Below are 25,206 nucleotides of genomic sequence, written 5' to 3' on the forward strand. Positions count from 1 at the left end.
ATCAGCAAATCCTCTTCAGTTTCTGCATCTCTAATACTTCAACTCACTGTATTATCTTGAGGTTGGTCTTTGTAATTTCCCTTCCACTATCTGCCCCTCATATATTTTTCAATCTCACCTACCTAATTCTTCAAAAACTTTCTATGCAATTCTTCAGTATTTTAAATCTCTCCAGAGGGTCACATTATAGTAATGTGATCAAATCTGTCTTCTACTAGAGTGCTTCATTATGTCAGCCTCGTAACTTGTTTTCATAGCTTTCAGAGAAGTTTAATCCTTAACTGAGTTTTTTATTATTATTATTATTATTATTATTATTATTATTATTATTATTATTTGTTGTTCCAATATTATAATAAGCATTATGCTAGCAAGCTAGCTAGTGCCTAGTACAATACACAAACACATGTACATGTGTAGGATATAGATATACTATCATATATATAATGTGGCAACAATTATATAGAGAAAAACATCATCAAGTTTTATTGAACATTTGACACTTGTTTCATAATTTTATACTCATAGTTTTTCTAATGAGGATTGGTGAATGCAACAGTAATTTTGCAGAGAAGTAAAATATGAGCAGGCCAGGAGACTGGAATTGCAGGTCGTGCCAGCACCTGAACTTTCAGAGGAGAGACTCATGCCAGCGATGTGGGGACTCAAAATATGGAGATAGAGTTGTTGATTTTGGTGGTTTTGGAGGAAGAGGAGGGTCCTCATTTGGTTTAACTGGCTCAGATGTTCGCCCCGGCGACTGGTACTGTGCTGCTGCTAACTGTGGTGCACACAACTTTGCTAGCCGCTCAAGCTGCTTCAAGTGTGGTGCTTTCAAGGATGACTTGGCTGGAGGAGGCTATAACAGTTCTGACATCTTGCGCTCCAGAGCTTTTGGTGGCAGTGGAAGACCTGGATGGAAATCTGGTGATTGGATATGCAGCAGGTGATGACACAGTCATTCATTCATTCATTCATTGATTTTGTGTCTTTTCATTTTATTTTTTTTTAACCGTTATTGGTATAAAGTATTCACTGTCGATGATTAATCTCCGCCGTGGAACTTAGTGGGACACCTTTAGTGAGATTCTCTCATTCCAACCATATTTTTTTTCATCCACAAAACTTGAATCCAAGACTTTGCTTAAAGGGACCTAATCCAATACCACTAGGACAAAAAACTTGTTGGTCATCTTTTGATTTTTGGTTCTTTCTTAGGGGACATCTTGTGCTTTTTCCTTTGCCTTCTGTCTTTAAAGTGTAAAGAATATGGCAAACAACACAAAAACAAAAGGCACTGTTGGTGTTAATAGGCATGCAATGCTACTCATCTTTATTGGGTTTTCCCCTTTCTTTGACTGCTTTTAGGACTTTCATACTTCGAAAATTAGTTGTCCCTTAAGTGCAAAATATGGTTCACTTCACTAGTCTTTCCTTGTGTTTCTTGTTATGACAAAGTTTAATTTATTCCTTTTTTTTTTATCATTGAGCAGATCAGGATGCAATGAGCACAACTTTGCTAGCAGAATGGAATGTTTTAAATGCAGTGCTCCCAGGGACACGTACTAGAAAAAATGAGTTTATCCTAGCAAGAAAGGCTACATTAATTAATGGAGATGCTGCAAGATTTCTTTATTAATTTCTTTGGGATGTTGAAGACAGTGTGAATTCTGAAAAGGTGGTTTAAAATCCCATGTTACAGAGAAGCTAGCCAGCTGCATCCCTTAGGGTCTTTCTCAGATTTACCTCAAGAGCTACAACAATGTTGTTTTGGTGCTTTAAACTACTTTCTTTAGTTTTGGCGTTAGAGAGTTCATTTATTGTATGGTGCGTGGTTTTCTTAAATGAATATGAATCTCTTTTCTTGTCTCTTCTTTTCTTTTCCCATGAGATAAACTAGAAGTACTTCCAAATTAAGCATGCATGAGGGGTCATGTGGTACGCCATTTGTTACTATTTGATAACTCAAAAACAAAATAGTAGTCCTATACACACACAAGTCCACCAAGCAATTTTTTTAACAAGGGACAACCTTTAAACCTTTAAGTTGACAAAAAGAATATTTGAAATAACTTTGAATCAGCATTGCAAACAGTTCTCTTCAACTATGGAGTAAAAAAGGAAGACTTTGAATATATTTTTTAAGTTCCTATAAATATACCTTTATTTGATTTAGGTCCTCTTTTTTTGTCATTAGTTTTGACCTCATAAATTTTATTTATTAATTTTAAAATGGTCTCTATCACTACTTAGTAGTAACACCAACAATCATTTTAAAATAATAATTTGATGTGACATGTAACAATTATTGTGTGGTAATATAAATTATTTTATTAAGGGAGTTTAGTTTTTGATTGAACACTGTGTGAATTATTATAATTTTTTTATTATTAATCTTTAATTTCTACCGATAAAAAAAGATTATTTTTAAAAAATGTATAAAAACTAAAACCATGTTAAAAATATATTTTATAAAATAATATAAAAATGCCAAAGACCTTTGTAACTATAAGTGAAACATATTTTAAATAGCCAGAATCTAAGTTTGAGGTATGAGTACTCATTACTGAGAAATATTCCGTAACCTCTATATTTTGTATGAGAAATATCTCTAACTTGTTCCTTCCTTCCCTCACTTCAATGGCTTAACTTGGCATATTTGAAACATAAAATCACATTGGATTCCTTTCGCTGAATGTAAAGTATACCTTTAAAAAGGATGCACATTGAGGATTTAAAAGATGAGCCCAAGACTCCATAACTACATTTGCTTTTATGTAGGACTCTTGTCTTTCTTTCAGGCAAGCTTTATGTTAGTGAAGTATCTTCGATTCTTTTCAAGCAAGCTTTATGTTGATGAAATGTCTCCAAGTCTCGACCCTTGCTAGATTATATATAAGATATATGATTCTCCTTATATTACTATTAGTTCACTGTTCTCATTTTACTAATATATGATTCTCCTTTTTATATTACTATTAGTTGGAGGTCCCAAGATGTCCTCCTAGTTGGGTGCAGTTTGGTAATGGTGCTGATTATAAAAATAAAATAAATCCCTTGAAAATATAATCTAATATATACCTATCAATTTAGAAGTTTAAAATTTGTGATCCTTCTTTCCAATAAGGGGCATTATCATCGATTTTTGCGAGTTAGAATCCATTTCATTATTTTCTTTATAATCATCCAGTTTTCTTGTTCGAAGAAAAATAAGTAACATTCTGAATGATAAATGAGGCAAAATGGGTTCCATTCGTGAATACAAAAGTTTGCATTAATGAGATACACCATATCAATGAGATTATAAAAGAAGCTGCTGATGCAAGAACCATTAAAACACACTTTCTATTGCCATGTATTATATCTCTGCAAGTTCTAGCCTATTTGATAATGGACCAAGCTAAGGCATCCATTGGGTCAATACATTTCTTGAGAAGCATGTCATCTGAAGCAAGGATAGCAGAGTTCACTGCCCTCACCTGAAGAACTTGAAAGAAGAACACTCAAAATAATGTATCCAAACGGAATTTTAAGTATTAAATAATTTACCTATTTATTTATACAAAACAGCAATTGAAGCTTAGAAATTAATAAATTCATGTACTACATAATTTCAAACACTAAATAAATTGAAGCTCAAAAATCTTTTTTTTAAAAAAAAATAAGTTATATAAAATATATAGGTGAGTGAAAATATCATGTGTTATCTTGTAATATATAGAGGTAGTTACATATTAGTTTTTTTTCTTAAATAAGAAATCATGAGTATTTCTCAATCCACTGGATCAAAGATTTATTCTATTCATGGTGTATAACAATCACCAACCCAAGAAAATTTTGAACACAATAAAAATAATTAAACATAAATTTTTGTATCATTTTTATTTATGTGAACATAATAAAACCTTACACACTATGTGTTACTACATATTAGCTATTTAACTTGCCCTTGAGTAATCGGATTTTCCATTATTAGTATTTTATATATACATATTTTTAAGAAATGATGCAACTTGGCTGGTTAGATTCCAATAAAAGTTGGTGGCTATCAAAAAAGATCTATAAGCCAATTGGATAATCAAATTAGTATTTGAGAGACTTGTCCATGATTGGATTATAATATGATAACACAATTTTAAAAATATTACTATAGAAACATTGATAAAACATATTAATATATATATATATATATATATATATATATATATATATATATATATATATATCGGAACAAATGCAGAAAAGTAAAATCAAAATAATATAATAAAATTGAAATAATTTGTAAGTCTTAAAAATTTATTTTACATTGATATTAGGTATAATGAAATATATTAAGACAAAAAAGTGGATACAAAAGAAAAGATATTAAAAAATTATAAGTTTTTCCTTCATGTCCCCAAAAAATATACAATTATATCCGAATGTTTTAAAAATAACGAATTCGTGCCGGTACAAATATAAATTTTTACCTTTTCATTAAGGACTTTTTTGTACTAATTGAATTTATTACTCAATAAGATGGGCTTCCGCAATTTATCTCTTTCACCCAAAAACACTCAACAAAAAAGATCTCTAAGCCAATTTTATCAACTTAATATTTGAGAGACTATCCAAGATTGGATTACTTAGTTGTGAAGGATCTAATTCGCCCGTTTTATTTTATATTATTTAAAAACAAGCCTCTCAAATCAGCCTTGCAATGCAAAAGGATACAAACCAGAATTTACTAAATATCCTGCTGATGCTACATTCATCCAAACTCTGATATCAAGGAAAATATCATTTTTCCTAAATACAAATAAGCAAGTCTAAAGCTAAATTACTGTAATAATTTTCAACCAAATAACTTTCACCTAAGAAAGGCAATGCAGTAGTCTATCTGTGGAATTGCCTATCAAATGTTAAAATTGCATATTACGAGATAAAATCTGAATTGAGAAAGTAACACAGTTCCACGAAACGTTCCAGCTTCCCCAAGTATATACTTCCATGCCAACATCTGGAAGGTAAAAATTAGCCAGTCCAATTGATGTGGACCCGTACGATGTTAGAATCCCAAAGAAAACTTAGAACTTGAAGAGCAAATATAAATAAGAGCCAAGCTCACAGGCTTTTGGAAACACAGAAAGAACATACGCATAAAGGAACTCTAACTTAACTACCAAAAATGATAACTGAGATAGTCAAATGAATATGAAATGGTTTTGTTAAGATCCAATTAAATTGATAAGAACCTTCGGGAGAAGTATACCACAAAGGCTAGTTGTTGTAGTTCAGGATCCCATGACCTTATTATACCCAAACTATATTCGCATACCTCCAAGGCTCCAATGTAGGACTCAAATCCTATACCTCACAATATCCTAACATCCCACAATCTACAGTCCCGATGCCCGTGCAGATTGGTAGTGCATTAACCTTTTGATTAGTTCCTAGCAAAAACTATGCCACTGGTTTGCAGCTGAGACATGGAGGAAGAAGGCTCTGATGCCAATTGATAAGAACCTTTGGAGCATTGTTGTCAAACTCTTGAGTTAACTCCGACTCTTGCAAGTTTACTATTCTAGGTAGAGAAAACAAATTAACTCACTATCAAACTCTTTTTCTAGATAAACTCGGGTCGTTAAATGCGCATAAACTTGACTCCTGAGTAAAAAAGTAAGTATTTATGCTACTCATGGATTTTATTTTATTTTATTGGTATTGAAAGGGCGGGTTAAAAAGCCCAAAAGAAAAAACTACACAGCAATATATCAAGGAGTAGAAACTCCCATCAAGTCAGCTAGCCAACATAAATTTAACATTTTACTAGGCTCAAACGATTTGAAAAAAAATTATCTCTTTTTGAAATGTTTTCATTTTAAGAACTTATGGTTTTGTGAATTTATGTATGATTGTGGTAGTTTATGTAGTTTGATCTTATGTAGTACTAATGTACTATTACACCTTATTCTTGTGGTTTGCTACTTTGATTCATTATAGAGTTGAAATGTTAAACTATTGTTAAGACTTAAGAGTACTATCTTTATACATATATGTCATTAATAGTTTTTTTATTAATATATTTTATAATTATAATAGATAAACTCTTATATTATGAGTTTGAGTTAAGTTTGACAACCTCACTTGGGAGAACCATAACACAAAAGCTAGCTATTGTAGTCAGAAAACGCACAAAACCTGTCTTATAAACCTCATAATAATTAAGATCCCATACTTCCAATGTGAGACTCAAATCAAGTCCCATAACTTGCAATGGGATCCTAACAAGTTTCCATGAAACTAATCTGCATGTCACAGTGCCTGGTCTCACGGTAGCCAAATGCAGGAGTCCAGATGCATAACCAAACACAAAATGAGAACAACTCTGTACTCACGTAGCCTCCTCTTTTCTATTTCTGAGTTCCAACACTTGCACTTTAAGAATTTCACACGGACCCTTTTCTAACCTATGCTTCAGGAATTTTAAGTTCATGTTCATCCAATTCTTATTTAGATAATTACTCTACACAATGGAGACTCTGACATAAAATTATAGCATTGAAGAAAAATTAAATTAGAGAAACAAAGAATATACAAATATAATACCTCAACGAGAGGGAATCATGCCGGTTTTCCTGGCATAGGCAAAGATGCCACCGGCCTCGATCACTGGACCCGCGTCGCCGATCGGTTTCAAGCGATACTCCTTTCCGGTGGTGTGATTGATCAAGCGGCTCTCTCCGAGCTCAATCGTCACCACATCGCCGGTGGTGCACTCCTCGCAGAGGCGTCCCTCCGACTCTAGCGGATACACCTCGCCGGTGGCCACGGAGTTCCGAAAGAAGATCCTAGCGTACGACTCCGCGACCACTGCGGCGGCGCCGGAGGCGCCCAGCGCGACGGGGGCGTGCTCGCGGGAGGAGCCGCAACCGAAGTTGGCACCGCCGATGACGATGGCGTACTTGGTTTTGATCTCGCCGGGTTCGATGAAACGCGTGGCGTAGGTGGCGGGGAGGCCGATGAGGGCGTAGGAGCCGAGCTTCTCGTACTCGTCGGGCTTGGAAGGGACGAGGGTGAGGTACTCGGCGGGAATGATCTGGTCGGTGTCGATATTGTCGCCGACGACGTAGCAGAGGCCGTGGAAGGAGGCGGAGGGAGAAGCGGACGCGGCGGATTGAGCGCGTGGGGTTTGGAGAGAGACTGCGACGCGGTTGCGAGGGTTTGATGACTTGGGAGTTGGGAAAGAAAGGAAGCGCGGTAGAAGAGTGTGAGAGTGAGAGAGGGAGAGTTTGGTGAATGCCAGGTTCCGAGGAAGAACGGTTGCGGCAGAAGAGAACAACGCCATTGTTTAATGTTAAGTGCTTTTCCCTTTCCCTAACACTCGTGGTTAGTATTTATCTAGACTATTCAAACGGCGCCGTTTATGTGCAGGAACCTGGCGGCGCGTGTTAGGTAACTACTATTTACTTCCGTCTTCTTTTCTCTCATCTACAAGAAATAAATAGGGAATTACGTGAAAAGTTATAATATTTGGATTGAAAATAAATAATGTTGTAAGCTTGTTTGATTTAGGATAAATGGAGATGAGATAAATAAAATTAGAAATAAAGGCACTATATTATCTCTATCGTTAACTTTAATACAACCTCGTGTTATAGTTTGCGACTTGATATGAAAAAAATGATTCTCAATCCTTTACTAATACAATTGATTACATGCTAAATATAATGGGATGAATAAAGCAATAATCATATAAACTCGGATGCAAAAATGGACTATAATCGGTTTCAAGAATGCACAATCGATTATTTACGTATCTGAATCAGCGTCGAGAAGCAACTAAGCATAGTCTTCACAATTGGATTTGTCCCTTTCTGATGTAAGATGCACAATCAAATTTCGCAAAATTGTTGTTTATTCGAATTCTTAGACAGCAGTAAAGATGTTGGCCAACGGATATTGTCATTATCATTCATGTTATAGTTTAGTCAAAGCAATCCACAACATTTATCAGCACAGGAGCCATGTGCTTTGAATTCATGTATTATGTGAGACGAATCAAAGTTATGGATGTTATGAGACATCTAACAAATTAATCTTTTGAGCTAGACCGGTTTTTTTTCTCACGTACTTAAGATTTTGTTTATTTTACGTACTTCCGACCTAATAATATCAAGTTCATATGATATAGAAATTCATAAAATAAATATAATGAAATGAAAATGACCCACATAATTATATAGCTTTAAATAAAACAATGTAATAATAAATCAAGTTAGGTGAGTTTTAAAATTAATTTTTCCAAGTCAATTAAATGGAAGAAGGAAATTGAGGCTGAATCAAGTTGGTTTTTGAAGAAAACAAATTACGTTAACCAAATTTAGCCAATCATATAATTTATTTAGGGCAGGTCATTAGGTTGCCCATAAAAATTAAACTTTCGTAAACATTCGTTCCGAGGAAAACTTGAATAAAAGAAGGATGAGGAAAACTTGTAAATATTAAACACCTTGTTCCTTAGATTTAATAAATGCAATGAAAGAACTAACAGTACACATCTTAAGCCGCATTATGAATTTTCTAAAGAATTCTCCCAATGTTTCTATTCAAACAGCATCAATGAACTCGACAAAGAAAACTAGGAGTGTATATATGTCTATAACTCATTCTATTTATGTATGCCTCTTTTTGAAAGAAAAAAAAAACCATATTTTTGTATGAATTTTGAAAGAATACAATTTTGTGTTTATTCTATTAGTAAAATTGTGGAGTTACAAGAGAGATATTAGGTTATAATAAAAAAAACTAATTATATACAACAAAGATCTTAGGCTATAATAAGAAAATTGGATACAAAAATATATTAACATATATTCTAACATATCCTAGACTATAATAAGAAAACTAGATATAAAAATATATTGACATATATTCTAACATACTCCTGCAGTCGGAGCGGGAGGTTGTCGTATGTTGAGAAGCGGGAGGTTGTCGTAAATTGAGACTGTTCCAAAAATCCTCAAATAGAATCAAGGAAAGGTCTTTTGTAAAAATATTTACAATCGGATAATGTGATGGGACATGTAAGACTCGAATTTCCCCACGAGCAACCTTTTCACGAACAAAGTGAATATTCATCTCAATATGTTTAGTGTGCTGATGCTGAACAGGATTTCTGGAGAAATACATCGCACTAACATTATCACAATATACCAAGGTAGCTTTCCGAATAGGACAATGAAGCGCTAGAATGAGGTTTCATAACCAACAAGACTCAGAAGTCACATTAGCAATGCCTCGGTATTTCGCCTCCACACTAGATCGTGACAACGTAGCTTGCCGTTTAGCGGACCAAGAAATTAAATTATCACCAAGAAACACACAATAACTCGATGTGGAGCATCTAGCATCTAAGCATGTACCCCAATCAGCATCTGTATAAGAGAGAAGAGTAGATGTGGAAGATAGATAAAGATGCAAGCCATGATTAAGAGTACCTTGAATGTAGTGCACAATGCGCTTGAGAGCGTATATGTATTCTTCCCTCGGGTCATGCATGAATAAACACACTTGTTGCATAGCATAAGCAATATCCGGTCTCATGAAGGTGAGATATTGAAAAGCCCTTGCAAGGCTTCGATAATGAGATGGATCGGCATATGGTGTGCTGGAATTAGCATTGAGCTTTGGTTTCGTGTCAACTGAAGTGGGAGATGGCTTACAAGATGACATGTCAGCTCGTTCAATGATCTCTATTGCATACTTCCGTTGAGATAAGAATAGACTACATGCATGATGAGTTACAGCTATACCCAAGAAATAACTCAACGATCCTTGGTCCTTCATAGCAAATTCTGAACTAAGAAGGGATATGATAGACTTGCGAATAGCATCAAAAGAAGCTGTCAAGATAATATCATCCACATACAAAAGAATGTAAGCCATAGTTGTACCTTATCAGTAAATGAAGAAAGAATGATTAGAAGTATTGTGAGAAAACCCAAGAGTAAAAACATAATCAACGAATCTCTTGTACCAAGCTTGAAGGGCCTGTTTGATGCCATATAGAAATTTCTTCAACAAGCATACATGATTAGGATGATTCAGGTCCCTAAAACCCATGGGTTGATGCATGTACACAGTCTCTTTGAGTTCTCCATGCAAGAAAGCATTCTTCACGAATTCGGGTCATGCTTTAGAGATGGCTAAACTAAGAACAGTATGAATAGTTGCCAGTTTGACTACCAGGCTAAAAGTCTCACCATAATTTATGTTAATCTATTGTGTTTTGTCATCCCCTACAAGACAGGCCTCATGCCTCTCAAAAACACCATCAAATTTTTCTTTATGAGTAAAAATCCATATAGACCAAATCATATTAACATTAGGCGGACAGGGCACCAACTCTCACGTCTTATTTTTAATAAGAGCATTAAATTCATCATCCATAGTCATTTTCCAATTCGGGTCACAAAAGGCATACACATGATTACGTGGTAGTGGGGATTTAGTGACACTATTGTAAAGATTTGAATGTCATTTGGCTTTGAAAATCCCAAGCTGACTACGTGTCACGAGTTTGAGAGCCAAAAAAGAAGTGGGCTGATATAAAGGTGAAGGTGTAAGCACTGGGCTGGGTGAGGGTTGCTATTGTGGCGATTGTGGGCTAGGTGTGGGTGGGCCGGATAAAGGTGTAGGTTGGGCAGCAAGATATGGGCTGGGCAAGAATAGTATGCAATAGGTCATGTGAGATTGTTGCATAGATTCATTAAAGGATCGTAGCATCAAAGGTCAACCATAGTTCCTTTTCTTCATCGATTTTAGGCACCTTCTCCTTGCCTTTCTTCGGTGGGACGATGTGGTGGAGGACATTGTGAGAAAGTGCATGAATCTTGAACAGTTCCCCCCACGTTGCATATTGGACGTTTTCCATCTCTAGGGTGATGGAGATATAGTTCTTGATGTTGGAGACAACAAGAGTTGGATAGAATTTGTTGGAGTCAGTCATGGTGGCTGACGTGAGAAGAGAAATGGCGACTAGAAAGAGAAGAAGAGAAGCTAAGACATGGTGGAAGCAAGAAAGGATCTCACCTTAGACTGTTGATACCATGAAAGAATAAAATTTTGTGTTCATTCAATTAGAAAAATTGTGATTATATACCACAATTACAAGAGAGATCCTAGGTTATAATAAAGAAACTAATTATACACAAGAGAGATCATAGGCTATAATAAAGAAATTGGATACAAAAAATATATTGACATATATTCTAATATATCCTAAGCTATAATAAGGAAACTAGATATAAAAATATATTGACATATATTCTAACAAATTTGATAAAGCAATGAAAGAACTAAAAGTCCACAATAAGCTGCACTGTGCACTTCCTAAAGAATTTTGTCAAACCTCTATTCTGAACAGTAATGAATGAGTTTGACAATGTCTGCAAGTCATTCTCATTGAACAATACATAAAATTCATGCCACATATTCTCCACTAGCTACCCTATGATTAAGAAGTCTTGTATTCCTGTGTTTGCAATTGCATTGAACAATAAGTAGAAGTGTTACCTACCTAGCTAGGTAGGCCATGGATGCATGCATGTCATTACCAGTCTCATTTTTCCTTTAATTTATAACGTTCAGCCTTCACAACGTGCTTTCGAGTGAAGTGCGAATTATCTTTCGGACATCCTTTCTAATGGAGAAGAATGCTGAGATTAGTGCAATATACAGGGCTGAATAGATGTGGATAACTTTTGCATGAGCTAAACCAGATTTTCCCTTAATGGACTCTCTAATCAGACCCCACATAAGAATAAGTATTCTAAAAAGGCTCATTCTCCCTGGTTTTATCAGACTTGTGATTGCTCCTCCCACAGACAAGTAGCTTCCTCCCAGAACCTGCAAGACAAACCCAAAAGAATGTCCAAGCTTAACACACTCTCTTAACACATTCTTTTAACATACTCTTTTATCATTGGTTGAAATTTGTTAGAAATCACAAAGATTATGCGAGGCTCACTCCTTGTTTAATGAACTTCACTCGTGATTTTATAATTTTTGACACATTATAACCAACAATAGACAATGTTAGAAGTAGCGTGGAGTGTATTGGTAGCACTAATCTCAATACTAATAGAGGCATTAGTTTTCAGTTACTAATCAACACGACACCTCTAGGCGTTGGAGATCTGATGCAGCAGAGACTGCCCTTGAATTGAACTGGTGCAAGTTTAGAAGATTTCTGTAGCTTGGGATGGTTTTCTGCTTGCAAATTGCCTCTGCAAGAGCTCCAGGGTAGAGAAGAGTCTTCACTATTAAAAGAGGGAAGAACTCACTTGCAATAAACTGAGAAGATGTCACTTCTAATGGTGTCTGACAAATTCCAAATCTACATGGAACACTGCAAATAAATGGGACCTTTGTCATGAGTATCATCACTATGACACAAACAGGATTTAAAAATACTATTCCAGAACTTCATGCATAGCTTTTGGCATTAATCATTGCAGGAATAATAAGACCCTGTTGTCACCAGTGGCATTGCAATCATAAAAATAATTAGGAGATCGATTTTGCACTTCTGTTAGCTAGTTCATTAGTCTATGATGCCGTGTTGTATAACTAGCACATGATCAACACATCGGAAAACTACAAAATTTTAAATGTAAGTGACAAAAAAAAAGGTGGGTTCCTAAATTAAATGTTACATCAACCCTAATTTCAGGAATATTTAATTTAAGTGAAGATACATTTGATTTCAACAAAGGATAAAATCCTGTTGTTGACTAATGAATTGAAAATACTAAAACGAAAATGACAAGAGGCATTATTGAAAGGACCCCTCTGTTCTAAAAGCTCCCCAAAATATGGAATCGATGTGGCAAACTGGGGTAACACTTTGACCACTTCAATTTTCAATTTTTTTACCCTAAAACGTAAACACCTCTCCCTCTTTACGTGTAACAAAAACGTTTTCGTTTTGGTTTTCCCTCGTCTGCATTGGACCAGATCCACGTCAAACTCTAGTTTTTTTTATATATATATATAAATAAAAAAAACCGCCAAGCACGTGAAATGGAGGTGCCATATCATATGCTAGTCCAAGTAAAAGATGTATACATTGGAATAAAGTATTACACTTAAAACATTTTGTTTGTATTACAAAGAAATATAGTTGATACGTAAATTGTTTTACTATATATATATTGTTAAAGAATTTTTTTGTACAACTAAATTATATCACATTTTTAGCAAATTCAAACATAAGTCTATTATTTTGCACAAATAACTCTGTTATTTTTATTTATTTATTCATATATTAACATTTGATTGAAATGCTAATATTTCTGTTCACACACAAAAAAGAAAACAGCAATAGTGGAATTACCACGAGCCTATATCAATTAGTTTCGTTTGGATCATTCGTATCTTAGACTACACTGTATTCAAAATTTGGGGTTGCACAGTTGTTGCTTCTTGCACCTCTATCTAAGTTGATTTCTGCATCCTTTCTAAAAAAAAAAATTTTTACCTTTTGAATTGGTCATTTTAAAAGACAAAATTTCAAAATATAATTTTACGCTCCGTATTGATCATTCCAAGTTCCAGAAGCCAAAAAAATATGCGAAAGCAACTTGGAGGTGCAGAAAGCAACAACCAAATTTAGCAACATATCCTTTTGTTGGGCCAAGCCGATGGCAATAATTGAAAAAAATTAAATCTGCACATCAGGAGACAAAAGACAAACTGCCCGAAAAAGTGAGGAAAGGGGCCCAAATTGGTAGTCCATTACAGAATACTGAAGCCAATATAATGCCAATCACTGACCAAATAGAATATAATGTCAAATTCAACGCAGTTAATATTCACCGTGGCACACAATTTTAAGACGCAACATTGTCTTTCTTGACAGTAGCATAATCTATATCACCTTATCTTTGACTATGTCTTATCTCTTACTTGAGGATATAAGGTTCAAAGCAAAGACGTAACAACGAATTAATTAATTAATAGATGTAGTTTTTTCTTTTTTGCAAGCAGTACATATATAGCTCAAATATCTTTATATTTGTAATGATTACCCTTTTGTTCACAAACATAAATTTATGACAATGTACCATTAAAGAAAAGAAAACCACTAACAATTTCCCTACAGCATTTTTGAATCTTTACACGACCTTTGTATAAAAGAATAGAGGATTTTTATAGTAAGTAACTCAATTTGCTTTCAAAAAGGAGGAGAGGAGGCAGCCAAATTAATGCTTGATGTTGTCGCTGAGAAATGAGAATTAGAAACGAACGGTTGGTAGTATATATTCTCTCACCCTTTGGCTCTCTCCAAGAACCAACCCTTCAGTTCAATCCAAATCTAGGTTTGAGGCGAAGATATTAAATCGAAAAGTGACAAAGTTCACACAAGTGGGTGAGATGACAAAGCTCCGCATCGCATGTGGGTCACACATCCCGCTGTCCAATAATTGGCCTCTAATAATTGTCTGGGCCCCACCTACTCCAGTAAAAAAAAAATAAAAAAAAATCATATTTGACTATCACAACTACGTTAATTAAACGCAAGTGAATAAAAAATTGATTGATTAAAGTAACGTCTATTGCAAATATCGATATATTTATTGCAATCTCATGACTGTTGATAAGTGATTAAGTGACAATTTACTTGGCGAATGACGATAAAATATAGTACATATATGGCAAGTTGCTCAAAATGAAATCTTCACATTTCGGGTATGTGGAGCAACCTTCCCTTGGACATTTTAGCCAACATCTTCTCATTTCTCTCCCCAGACTCGTTGGCTAGAGCAAGATCAGTTTGCAAGAATTGGCACAAATGTTCCAAGGCTTATCCTATAGCCACAACAACCTCTTCATGGTTCTTGGCTCTTCCAATTCGCAACCATAGACCATATTGCTACGCTCATAATCCAGTGATAGATAAATGGCACCAACTCTCTCTACCAATCCCATCAATTCGACCAATTGGTCCAATAGGGAGCCTCCTCCTCTTAAGGGTCACCAATTCCACAACCCTCCAATTGGGTCTTTGCAACCCCTTCACGAGAGAGTTTAGGCACCTTCCCCGGTTGCATGTTGCAAGAACCAACCCTGCCGTTGGAGTAGTTACAACCTCGGAGTCATCGAATCCAAACCGTGATGACGATGATGTTCGGTTTCCTTCCTTTAAGGTCTACGTGGCTGGTGGCATGTCCGAGGCAGCACAAGGTGGCGGCGCCACGTATGAAACCAAAGTGGAGATGTATGACTCGCGGTTTGACACGTGGCGGATTGTGGGGTCCACGCCTGTCGAGTTTGCCGTTAGGCTCACCGTGTGGACACCCAATGAGAACGTGTGCATTGGAGAAACGTTGTATTGGGTAACCTCGGCCAGAGTCTATAGTGTCATGGGATTTGATGTTGGTAGAAATAGATGGAGGGAGTTGGGTGTGCCTATGGCTGAGAAGCTGGAATTTGCCACGCTTGTTCCGCGGAATGGGGCATTGGGATTGGTTGGTGGCACGTGTGGTGGAAGTGCTTGCATTTGGGAGCTAAATGAAGGGGACAAATGGTGCTTAGTGGATAAGGTGCCACTTGAATTGGGGTTGAGATTGTTGGGAGAGAAGAGAATTTGGGAGAGTGTTAAGTGTGTGGGGAATGAGGATGCTATTTGTTTGTATAGGGATATTGGATATGGGATGGTGATTTGCAAAAAGGTAGTAGGGGAAATAATGGGTAGGTGGGAATGGGTTTGGGTTGATGGGTGTGGTTACACCAAGGGGAAACAAGTGCATAATTGTCCAATCAGAGGGGCACTTGTTCATCCAAGTCTTGCCTCCTCTCTTATCTTTTAAACGATAGTAGTCTTCTTTTTGGTACAAGTTGCAAGTGACATTGTGAAGTGTTGTGAGATAAATAATTTATGTTTGAATTCAAAATGTAACTTGGCTTTGCTACAAACTTATTAAAAAAAATGTGAAGCAGGTGTAAAAATTGCACATAGGCGTGGGCGAAAATCCCATCCACATGAAATCAAATAACCTTTCAATCTATGCCTTTTGCTCTGCATAGCCTGTCTGAATTTTGTCCCTCTTATTTGGGTTGCTCTTAATTAATTTGGGCTTAGTACTTTGGGTTTTCATTGAGTTAAAAGATGGGCTTGGGCTATTTATACTTTTTCTTTTGTCAATTACGTTTTTCTTTTTTCTTTATCTTTTTAAATTTTATTGTAAAAAATACTCTTTATATGAAAAAAAGGTATAAATCTTATTTTTATATACTCCATTTTCATTATTCTCTAAAGCTTGTTTATCTATTTTCCCTCCTTTCCTTTTTTTTTCTCTATCAAAAGGTATTTAGATTTTAGCATACTCTCATTAGTCGTTACAATTGTACCCCGATATTCAATATTCAATTTCATGTACATGTAAAATACTTAAATCAAATTGTTGATACTGCACACACGACAGGATATGCTGTGATAACTTTATTTTTACCCTTTTAAATTTATTTAATATATTGAGTTGGGACATCACTACAAATGAATACGAAAGAGAAAGAAGATTTGGTATAATGAATAACCCACAAAGGAGTAACAAAAATGGAATAAAACCAATTAGGCCAAAAACAAATGAAAATTGGATTGCAGAAGAAGTATCAACATTTCCATGGGAAAACAAAAACATAGTTCGGACTCCAGATAGTTTCGGCTTCAGTTATTTCCGTATAATTTTTACCAGGACTCATGGCCGACAGAGTAAAGAGAGAAAGGAGAAAATATTTTACAATTTTTTAAAAATATGTTATATTTCTGGATGGATTGGATTTTTGTCCACTAAAATGGATTGGATTGTATTTTATTAGATGGATAGGGAATATATTGGACTTTTTAATGGATCAAACTCATCAAAAGTGGATTCATGGATTATTTCTACCCCGTCCATTATAATCCGACTAAATTTTTTTCCGATTCATCCATTTTATCACTCTACTTAATGTATTCTAACTCTAATATAATGATTCCAGTAAAAAAAAAAAAAACACTCTAATATAATGATAAGTAGAAACTAACATATTTGGATCATAAGTAGCAATGACTCAAACCATATATCTAAAGCTCTTTAATTTAATAAAGTTGATTGATAATCTAGTTTGGTATAAAAAAAAAACGAACAATATACTGTTATTACCTAAAAAAACATATATTGTTGTGGTAAATTTGTTAGTTTTTTTTTTACAATAATTACTTTAAATGTTATATCTAAAGTAGTGTATGAAAACTAAACTTTTACTCTAAAAGTGATATTTTTTTTGGTAAGTTGAGGAAAGAAACAGCAAGAAAAAAAAAGTTCAATTTAATTACTTATGTTGTTTTTTTTATATTGAGAAATACTTATGTTCGGTCTCAAAGTTAAGCCATTGAAAGAATATTATTGAAGCAAATAAATTGTTACAAAATTATTATGAAAGGTGCTTATATAAAAGTATAACCAGTGTTATTTAATCATTAAAAAATAAATTTTCAAGTCAAAACAAGAGTTTATATGAGTTGAGATATTCCACCAATGTTTACATTAACAGTGCATAAAACTAATCTTTATATTTAACATCAAAGTTGAAAATAAAACAGATAGAAATAGAATAGTGAATACCAAAACTTAGTAAAAGAGAATAATGAATATGAAAGCGAATCGCGAAGAAAAATAAAATCCCAAGAGATATTGACTACGTCGTCTCTGTATGACTCTTTCCTTTTTTCTTTTTGCCACATGGTTTTGTTCACCATTTTCTATATATATACAATTCACACAGCAAAAGTCATCCACGTAAATACAACACAAGAAACAGACAGAGAGAAATTCACACATAAAAATCATCACTTCAAATTAAGCTAGAGCTAGAAAGATTCAGAGGTAGCTATAGAGAGAGAAACAGAGGTCATGGATGGTTTGCAAAGATCTGAGGTGTCTTTCAGGAGACAGGGTTCATCAGGGCTTGTTTGGGACGACAAGTTATTGTCAGGGGAATTGAACAAAGTGAACAACAACGAAGACCAAAAGGGTGGTGGTTCTGGTGGTGACCTTAACCTTAAAGTTAGAACTACACCACCCAACACCACCATCCAGAGAAGCCGCTCCAACGGCGGCTACCGCACCGGAAAAGTCTCGCCGGCGATCGAGCCTCCCTCTCCCAAGCTCTCTGCTTGCGGCTTCTGCAGCGCTTTCGGGAAAACAAGGGAAAAGGGCCGTGCTAAGCATCGATCAAGGTAGGTTTTTTCTCGTCGCCGGAGACGGTGGTTCATGCAGCTCTTCAACACGTTCTGTTTATGTCCACTTAAGATTTAGGGTTTGAGTTTGAGTTCGTATATGGGAATAGAGAAGGGTGAATTGTAGCCCTCCGTTTCGTCTCTGTTTACGAGTTTTGGTTTGTTTTCATGTTTCAATTGTCTCTGTGGAAGAAGAGATGATGATAGTTTGGGGTGAGTTGGGTTGTAATCATGTGTATGTTTGTTGGGTCAACCAGGAATTTTGATCTCTGTACAAAGTAAAATCTCCAATAAGATCTATCTTTCACAAATTTGGGATTGGTGCAATATCCGAACGTGATTTAGTACCGTGCTTTTGCTTTTGTTTAATAATCAACACCATATTTATATATTGTATTTGTATGATATATTTGATAAATATGAGGAACTTGAATTTCTACCATGTGTTTATAAATTGAACTGATAGTTGAATAAAGAAAATCAAGGGGAAAAGAAACCATAGAGAACGCAAAGAAAATCAGCTTCATGTTTCAAATCATCCCTATCCTCTGAGTTGTTTTTTTTATTATTGTGAAGAATTTGTGATCAGTTGCAAACAGAAGCGTAAGGTCAAATTTCATGTGGCTGTTTGCTTTTTTTTGAGAGAGAGAAATGTGGCTGTTTCCTTGTTTGTTCTATCGTCGGCGGCGTATGACAAAATAGAATGATAGATTGTGAGCAATAATATTATTTTTAATGGCTGGCATAAAGAGAGAGTATCACTGACCTTCTTCTGAAAATAATACGAAAATTCCTCTAAAGATAATAAGAAAAAATAAATACTAAGTAGTAAGAAAATCGTGCATAAAATTTTTCTTAAAAATCTTGTTCTTACTAGCAATTATAGTGATTCAATTTCCAAAATCAACAGAATAAATAGATAATACTTCTAATTACTTTTTGATAGGTACAGTAAAAAAGGGTCATTTAATCCCTATCAAAAAGTAATTAGCATCTATTTATTTTGTTAGGTTTTAGAAATTGAATCACGGTATGATTGCTAGAAAAATCAAGATTTGTTAGGAAAATTTTCATGCACGTTCTGCTTATTATTTATTATTCTTTTTTGTATTTTTAATTAAGATATACTCCCACATTTTTTTAATAAATTATTTTATAAATATGTTATGATTAATAAATTCGCTGAGTAATTATTGATATCTTTAAATGTTTCGCTGTCATCAATTTCAGAAGCATTGTGAAGTTTGTAATATAATTGTCTCTTCAATTAGTGATATTCTTTTTCGTCCATTTAAACTATATTTATGGTCAAAACAGAGTTTATTAGTAATACTAATACGACTCAATTCAAGGGATTTTTTTTATAACAAGAAAAATTAAAGCCGAATTTAGTTTAACCATTCAACGTCGGTGTTGCTGTGTGAGAAGGGAATTTGATCACTATTGAAGACAGTCTCTATAATTTATTTGAAGGTTGAAAAAACAAATTTGTCCAAATCAATATGGTTTATCCCCCACTTGACCACTTCAATCAATTCAATGGGACATATTTAGAGCAATTAGTGTCCTACCCACGAGAAAGTGAAGGCTATCACTTAAATTATGACGTGCTTCTGTGATCAGTGATTACTATTTGTGATTCCAGGAATCGTTATCAAACATTCACACAAACTTCTCCTAAGCTTCTTATTCTTTTGTGACATCATTTCTGCTCTCCAATAATTACACTTTCAAGTTCTTTTCCTTTATCCTGTTTGCTTTCACATTTTTATGTTGTTTTTTTTATATTAATTTTGTAAGTGGAGTATACCATATCAAATAGTCCATACTCGATAGTCCATACTCCAGAATATAAATTGTCAAATAATAATACTTATCCATTTTATTGTCACAAAATATAAAATTATTCTTAATGTATAACTTAAAGTATCCTCCACGCAATGGTTGAATTAATCTCTCTTGAAATAAAAAATTATTGAACCTGGGAATTTAAAAGCTACATATTTTATATTACCTATTAATATTTACGTGCAGAATTAAATCATTATTTTGATTATCATACGATTATATAATGGGGTTGGAATATGATTACATATGTTTTGAATTTGTTTGATTGTCATCCTGTTCCACATTGAATAATGAATGTATTTCAGCCAAAATAAAGTGAGCTACACATGATGCCAACATCGCAGCCGAATTTTATATACTTTCCTTTCATTGATGTTCTAATGTTTCCAATTTCTGAAGGCAACATTCTGTTTCCCTTCAAGGTATCTATTTTTAAGAGGGGAAAAAAAAAAAAACAAAGTACAACGATAAGCGGTAAATAAAAAAATAACAACTAAAATTTTCATAATTTCATAATTTATTTTATTATAATTTTAGTTATTAATTTTTTAATCAACAGTTAAAGTTACAATGTATTTTAAAAATAAACATGTATTTTACAAAATAAATTGAATAAAAAATGTACTTAATTATTTTTGTTCTCATTCTACGCAAGACACCCCTATAATCAACTTTAAAGTTTTTAATATCTGTATCGGAACTAGCAACATAACCTCCATGAAAAATAAAAAAAAAATTGGCTACTTTTTATCATTTTTTTTCTTGCACTTTCATTTTTTTCTCTACCATGTTTAAGAAAGGGACATAATTAGCCCAATTGCACAAATATTACATCATTTAAACTGGTTCTTAATTCCGATATTTGTATATCTGACAGATTCTGAAAGAAATAGGATGAATCGGTTCTGTCTTCTGTGCATTTAATAACAGAAAAATTAAAAATTAAAAACTTAAATGTAAATGAATAAAAAATACATTGAATGTAGCAAAATAACATAAGAAAAAAGAGATGTGCATGATTGGTTTGTCTTGAATCAATTATTAAGCGTGACGTACATTCAGTATTTGCTTCATTGCTTGTGAATTTCTTCATTTTATATCAAAGTAGATTTGTATAATATATATTTACCTCTTCTAAAAAAAAATACTATATATATGCCTAAAAACATAAAGCATTGTCACGATAATATCTAAAATTAAGAAAATTCAAAATAGGCCTGTAACATTTATTCTTAATAAGAAAACCCTATTTTCATTCATTCTCTATAATTATCACGTAAGGGTATTGGTAGTATTTAGAACATGAACTTTCATATCATTCTGATTTATTAGAACGACAATTCTCCCTCATCATTGAAGGATGAAATAGCCAAGATCTGCACACAATTGGTATAAGTTTGCATTAGAGCTGACAAAAGTTACATGAATTTCTAATGCCTAAGTAGCCACCTCAATGCTCCAAATAACAAGAAGACAGCAAACCCAATTTTTTGTCAATGGGCAGAAAAGCTAGGCACTGTCAATATCCAGACTCCATAGTCCACAACTCTGATTTTTTTTTTCGAGTATAAGCTACAACATTGAAACTTAAATGAAGTGAATTAATCAGGAGTAGTGCAATGGCAATTCTTGGCAAAATGATGGCATTGAAAATTGAGGGAGATTTAATTTTTCTTAAGTTGAGACTATTTCTAGAATGTAAAGAATCTGGCCTCCATTTTAGGATCTACAAATGTCAATTGTTCACTAAAATGCATTAGATACCTGCATTGAATGCCTTATCAGAAACAGCTGGAGTGTAATTTTAGCGAGGACCAAGTTTGGGGCACCCCTGGGCAAGAGGCAGGTCCATGTTGTCCACAGTTCTGAAAGTTCTAGGTAGCATCTTATCAACATACAGAGTTCCATCCAAGTGATCACACTCGTGTTGTAAAATCCGAGCCTGCCAGCCAGAAGCGATTATTTTGATTGGTGCACCATAACGATCCAAACCTGTAACTTCAACGTCAAGGTGTCGCTCCACCACTGCTCTGAACCCATCAACACTGCAAAAATGTTATAAAAGGACTGAATATATATGGTTGCTCACAATATTGCTATATATTATTGTTTTTCAAAATACTGACTTTGTACTATACTGAAAAAATAAAAATAAAAACTATTACCAGCATCAATAATCGAGTAATGTCAAGTAAATCTCACTCAAACATGGCTTATTTAAAATAAGAGCACAGATAACATTAAGATGTCTCACTGTACTGTTGCACATGCCACTTTGGGAACTGCAGCCATTTTTATGCATTACACTCATAGTACTTCGCCAATAGCAGATTATAATTTAGGAATGCTTAAAGTCTAGATCTCCACAAAGCTCATGAATATTAGACATCAAACTATAAAAAGAAAACAAATAAAGGTTCACATCAGACAGAATACATAAGGAAAGTAAGCTAGATTTTATAAAAATTCCGACAGTATTTAAGGAATACAGCATATGCAGACAATCAGTCATCTTTAAGTTAATTCTATCAAAACCACCATTGCTATGTATTCATTACAAGGATGCTAACCATGCAGTCACCATGTTGAGACAAATTTTTAGGAATTAATACTCTTCAGCCATTAAGCAAAACATAATGATCCCCTAGTACATCATCTCAGAAGCAATTGTTTAAACAAAGGCAGATATGCACTTTAATGGAATGGTTTAATAGAAAATCATAAGATAGTGTCAAACTGTTTGACCGCCCTAGAGAGTGCATGTTCCAAGTAGGTCTTATGGTAATTGAGCGAAGAGGGTATGATCTTGGTCTCAGACAAAAAATTTAGAGGAATTTTAGCTATTACTCATGAAAGGGAAATTAGCCTAGTGAGAGTCAGAGCAGTAAAATGTTGAACATAAGACATGTAGAAATTTCTTAAGTAATAACAGGTATGCAATAGCTTCTACTTCTCATCTCAAAAACCGAATTATAACGAGCACAAAAAGTGAATTGATAGTCTGACAAAGCAATGAGTGGTAACAAAGAAGGACACCTCAAGCACCCTTCAAAAAACAGAGCAGTCCTCTTGCCCTTCTTCTCTAGCTTGGGATTCAGGATCACCTGCCTCAAGAGAACTAATGAATGATGTATTAAAGTAACAGACCTAAAGGGAAAAACAAAACTATAAATTTAAATAGAATAATCTCCTTTTCTCCACATCTAAACATACCAAAAGATCAAAAGGTCTTCTATCTTGAGTTTTAGCCTCTTCCTTTGAGACATAACTAATGTACTCTTTTGTATCTTCCAAAACAATTATCTGCATAGATGAAAAGCCAATAAAACATATGTTTTTATAAAGCTCTACATTGTACATTAACACCCAGAAGATTTTAATTTTAAACACAATAAACCTCATTGCTTTAAACAATAAAGATTCAGCCACCAATAGTGAAAAACTGAAAATAGTGTGGATTGGAAAGGTTTTGCTTTTTTACAAGGCAAACCTTCAACACACTTTCTTATTATAGGAATGGCAGAATTTTGTAAGTTGAAGTATATATAACGAAATGCACAAATGACAAATTCACTTTCAATTGTTGTAACCAAGCACGCATGAGGTAAATTAGCTACCCCTCTTAGGCCTTAAGCTATCAGAACTTCAGTTCCACAATTCCACAACCAGCTCATTCACAATTTTTGCTTCTTTTTGGTTTTTTAAGTGCCATTATTATTAAAAGTAAAAACTTTTAACTTAGAATGAACGAGATACAAAATGGGGAAGCTAGAAAGCACAAAAATAGTAAGAATGGAAGTGACCCTCAAAGGAATTCCAATCTGGGGAGCAGCAAGACCAACACCAGGAGCCTTTCTCATGACCTGGATCATGTCATCAATAATCTTCTGCACTCTCTCCGACTTTATTTCGTTAGGATCAACATCCTGGGCTGGCTCGTGCAGAACGGGGTCACCGGCTTTGACGGTATCAGGTAAATTGGTCTTCTTGCTGTCTGCTCCAAGACCCAAAAACCACCCTGCTCTGGCACTGCAAGTTTGAGAGCTCCAACGCAATGGTGGCCTTGCAAGTGTGGATAATGGGGTGCCACTGGCGCGCAAAAAGATTGAGGTTTTTTGGGAAACAGGCATGAGAAGCACGCGGTGCAAGTGCAGGGCCTCCATGGCCCTTTTTCTTTCTTGCTTGCTTTCTGCAAAAGATTATTATGCAAATTTTCACCACAAACCACCGCACCACGACAGGACTGGAGGGACTGTTTATGGATTAGGAGCTACTATTCGTACTACCCACGTGGGTGGTGAATTTTTTTTTCTAAAATCCAAAAACACTCTTTTAATGGAAATATAATTGTGCAACTAAATCATATTTTGATTGTAATTATATTTTCGTTGTAAAGTATGGGAATAAGAAAAAAATATCAATAGAAATATAATTTCATTACATAGTTGTGCAATGGAAAGGTATTTCTATTGTAAAGTATAGGGGTGGGAAAAAAATAACAACGAAAATATAATTTTGTTGCATAATTATGCAACATAAGCATAGGATGTTGAAAAATTATGCAAAAATTTTTATAATCAGATTTGTATGAAAAAAAATATATGTAGAATATTTGTACACAAGCAATTAATAACAGAGTTTGACTAATTACGTCTATGTCTTCGAGCAGATATTTTATTGTAAAGAGAAAATTATAAACAAATGTTTACAAACACTCACTCAACTTACAACCTTGTTATACTCAAAATAATATTCAAATACATATTTTCTCTCTCTTTTTCTTTTCTCTCTATCTTTCTTTTATTGAAGTTGGAATATTTATGAAGGGAAATAGATAACGTATTTATACAATTTATCCTCCATTTATTTAGCTTTGTTATTTCTTCTATTGCTTTTCTTGAATTTCTCTCAAGCAAAACATTATACGCTTCTCTTTATTTAGTGTTTGATCATTTCCAACAATCTCCCACTTGAAGACTAACTTCAGTTTGTCTTCACACCTTGATCAATATAATAGCCCTATCTAAATTGTTATTCTAGCATGCCAACTGAAGTTGATCACAACTTCAGTTTGTCAATAGTTATGACCTTTG

The 25,206-nt window shown here is 34.3% G+C and overlaps 6 protein-coding genes across 8 annotated transcripts; 3 read left to right on the top strand and 3 right to left on the bottom strand.

Moving 5' to 3' along the window:
• LOC100527535 (uncharacterized) lies at positions 1–1,848 on the top strand. Its single transcript, NM_001250525.2, is given in 3 exon segments — positions 1–61; positions 560–946; positions 1,494–1,848. Coding segments are annotated over 2 exon segments (441 nt in total). The 5' UTR covers positions 1–61; positions 560–581; the 3' UTR covers positions 1,570–1,848.
• A 2,874-nt stretch (positions 1,849–4,722) lies between these two features.
• On the bottom strand, positions 4,723–7,492 carry LOC100782688 (3-isopropylmalate dehydratase small subunit 1). Its single transcript, XM_003531657.4, has 2 exons — positions 6,589–7,492; positions 4,723–4,999 (listed from the first exon to the last, which is right to left on the bottom strand). The coding sequence occupies exon 1, from the start codon at positions 7,325–7,327 to the stop codon at positions 6,590–6,592; it is 738 nt and encodes a 245-aa protein (XP_003531705.1). The 5' UTR covers positions 7,328–7,492; the 3' UTR covers positions 4,723–4,999; position 6,589.
• A 1,748-nt stretch (positions 7,493–9,240) lies between these two features.
• Positions 9,241–9,927, bottom strand: LOC113002310 (uncharacterized mitochondrial protein AtMg00810-like). The gene has a single exon (XM_026129404.1). The coding sequence runs from the start codon at positions 9,925–9,927 to the stop codon at positions 9,241–9,243; it is 687 nt and encodes a 228-aa protein (XP_025985189.1).
• Positions 9,928–14,735: 4,808 nt separating this feature from the next.
• LOC100783227 (F-box only protein 6) lies at positions 14,736–15,854 on the top strand. The gene has a single exon (XM_026129405.2). It carries the CDS (start codon positions 14,736–14,738, stop codon positions 15,852–15,854), a length of 1,119 nt encoding a protein of 372 aa, XP_025985190.2.
• A 1,866-nt stretch (positions 15,855–17,720) lies between these two features.
• On the top strand, positions 17,721–18,576 carry LOC100783765 (uncharacterized protein At1g15400). Its single transcript, XM_003531658.5, has one exon. The coding sequence runs from the start codon at positions 17,940–17,942 to the stop codon at positions 18,267–18,269; it is 330 nt and encodes a 109-aa protein (XP_003531706.1). The 5' UTR covers positions 17,721–17,939; the 3' UTR covers positions 18,270–18,576.
• A 2,769-nt stretch (positions 18,577–21,345) lies between these two features.
• Positions 21,346–24,374, bottom strand: LOC100784292 (peptide deformylase 1A, chloroplastic). Of its 3 annotated transcripts, none has more exons than XM_006585575.4 (5): positions 23,917–24,374; positions 23,327–23,416; positions 23,150–23,217; positions 21,878–22,158; positions 21,346–21,489 (listed from the first exon to the last, which is right to left on the bottom strand). In XM_006585575.4, the coding sequence occupies exons 1-4, from the start codon at positions 24,274–24,276 to the stop codon at positions 21,918–21,920; spliced, it is 759 nt and encodes a 252-aa protein (XP_006585638.1). In that variant the 5' UTR covers positions 24,277–24,374; the 3' UTR covers positions 21,346–21,489; positions 21,878–21,917. The 3 variants fall into 3 exon arrangements, with proteins under 3 accessions (XP_006585638.1, XP_006585636.1, XP_006585637.1); XM_006585573.4 differs by having other exon boundaries at positions 21,346–21,685; XM_006585574.4 differs by having other exon boundaries at positions 21,346–21,699.
• Positions 24,375–25,206: the final 832 nt, after the last annotated feature.

Source organism: Glycine max, chromosome 8 (genome assembly GCF_000004515.6).
Source record: "Glycine max cultivar Williams 82 chromosome 8, Glycine_max_v4.0, whole genome shotgun sequence".
Taxonomy (NCBI): Eukaryota; Viridiplantae; Streptophyta; class Magnoliopsida; order Fabales; family Fabaceae; genus Glycine; species Glycine max.

Bases quoted from the DNA above. Each gene is read 5' to 3' on its own strand.
- LOC100784292 (XM_006585575.4), bottom strand. From the start codon at position 24,276: ATGGAGGCCCTGCACTTGCACCGCGTGCTTCTCATGCCTGTTTCCCAA. The intron at 23,417-23,916 runs GTCACTTCCATT...TCATCTATGCAG, and splicing joins AGATTGGAATTCCTTTGAGG to ATAATTGTTTTGGAAGATAC. The intron at 22,159-23,149 runs GTGTCCTTCTTT...ACATTTTTGCAG, and splicing joins TTTTTTGAAGGGTGCTTGAG to TGTTGATGGGTTCAGAGCAG.
- LOC100783227 (XM_026129405.2), top strand. From the start codon at position 14,736: ATGTGGAGCAACCTTCCCTTGGACATTTTAGCCAACATCTTCTCATTT.
- LOC100782688 (XM_003531657.4), bottom strand. From the start codon at position 7,327: ATGGCGTTGTTCTCTTCTGCCGCAACCGTTCTTCCTCGGAACCTGGCA.
- LOC100783765 (XM_003531658.5), top strand. From the start codon at position 17,940: ATGGATGGTTTGCAAAGATCTGAGGTGTCTTTCAGGAGACAGGGTTCA.
- LOC113002310 (XM_026129404.1), bottom strand. From the start codon at position 9,927: ATGGCTTACATTCTTTTGTATGTGGATGATATTATCTTGACAGCTTCT.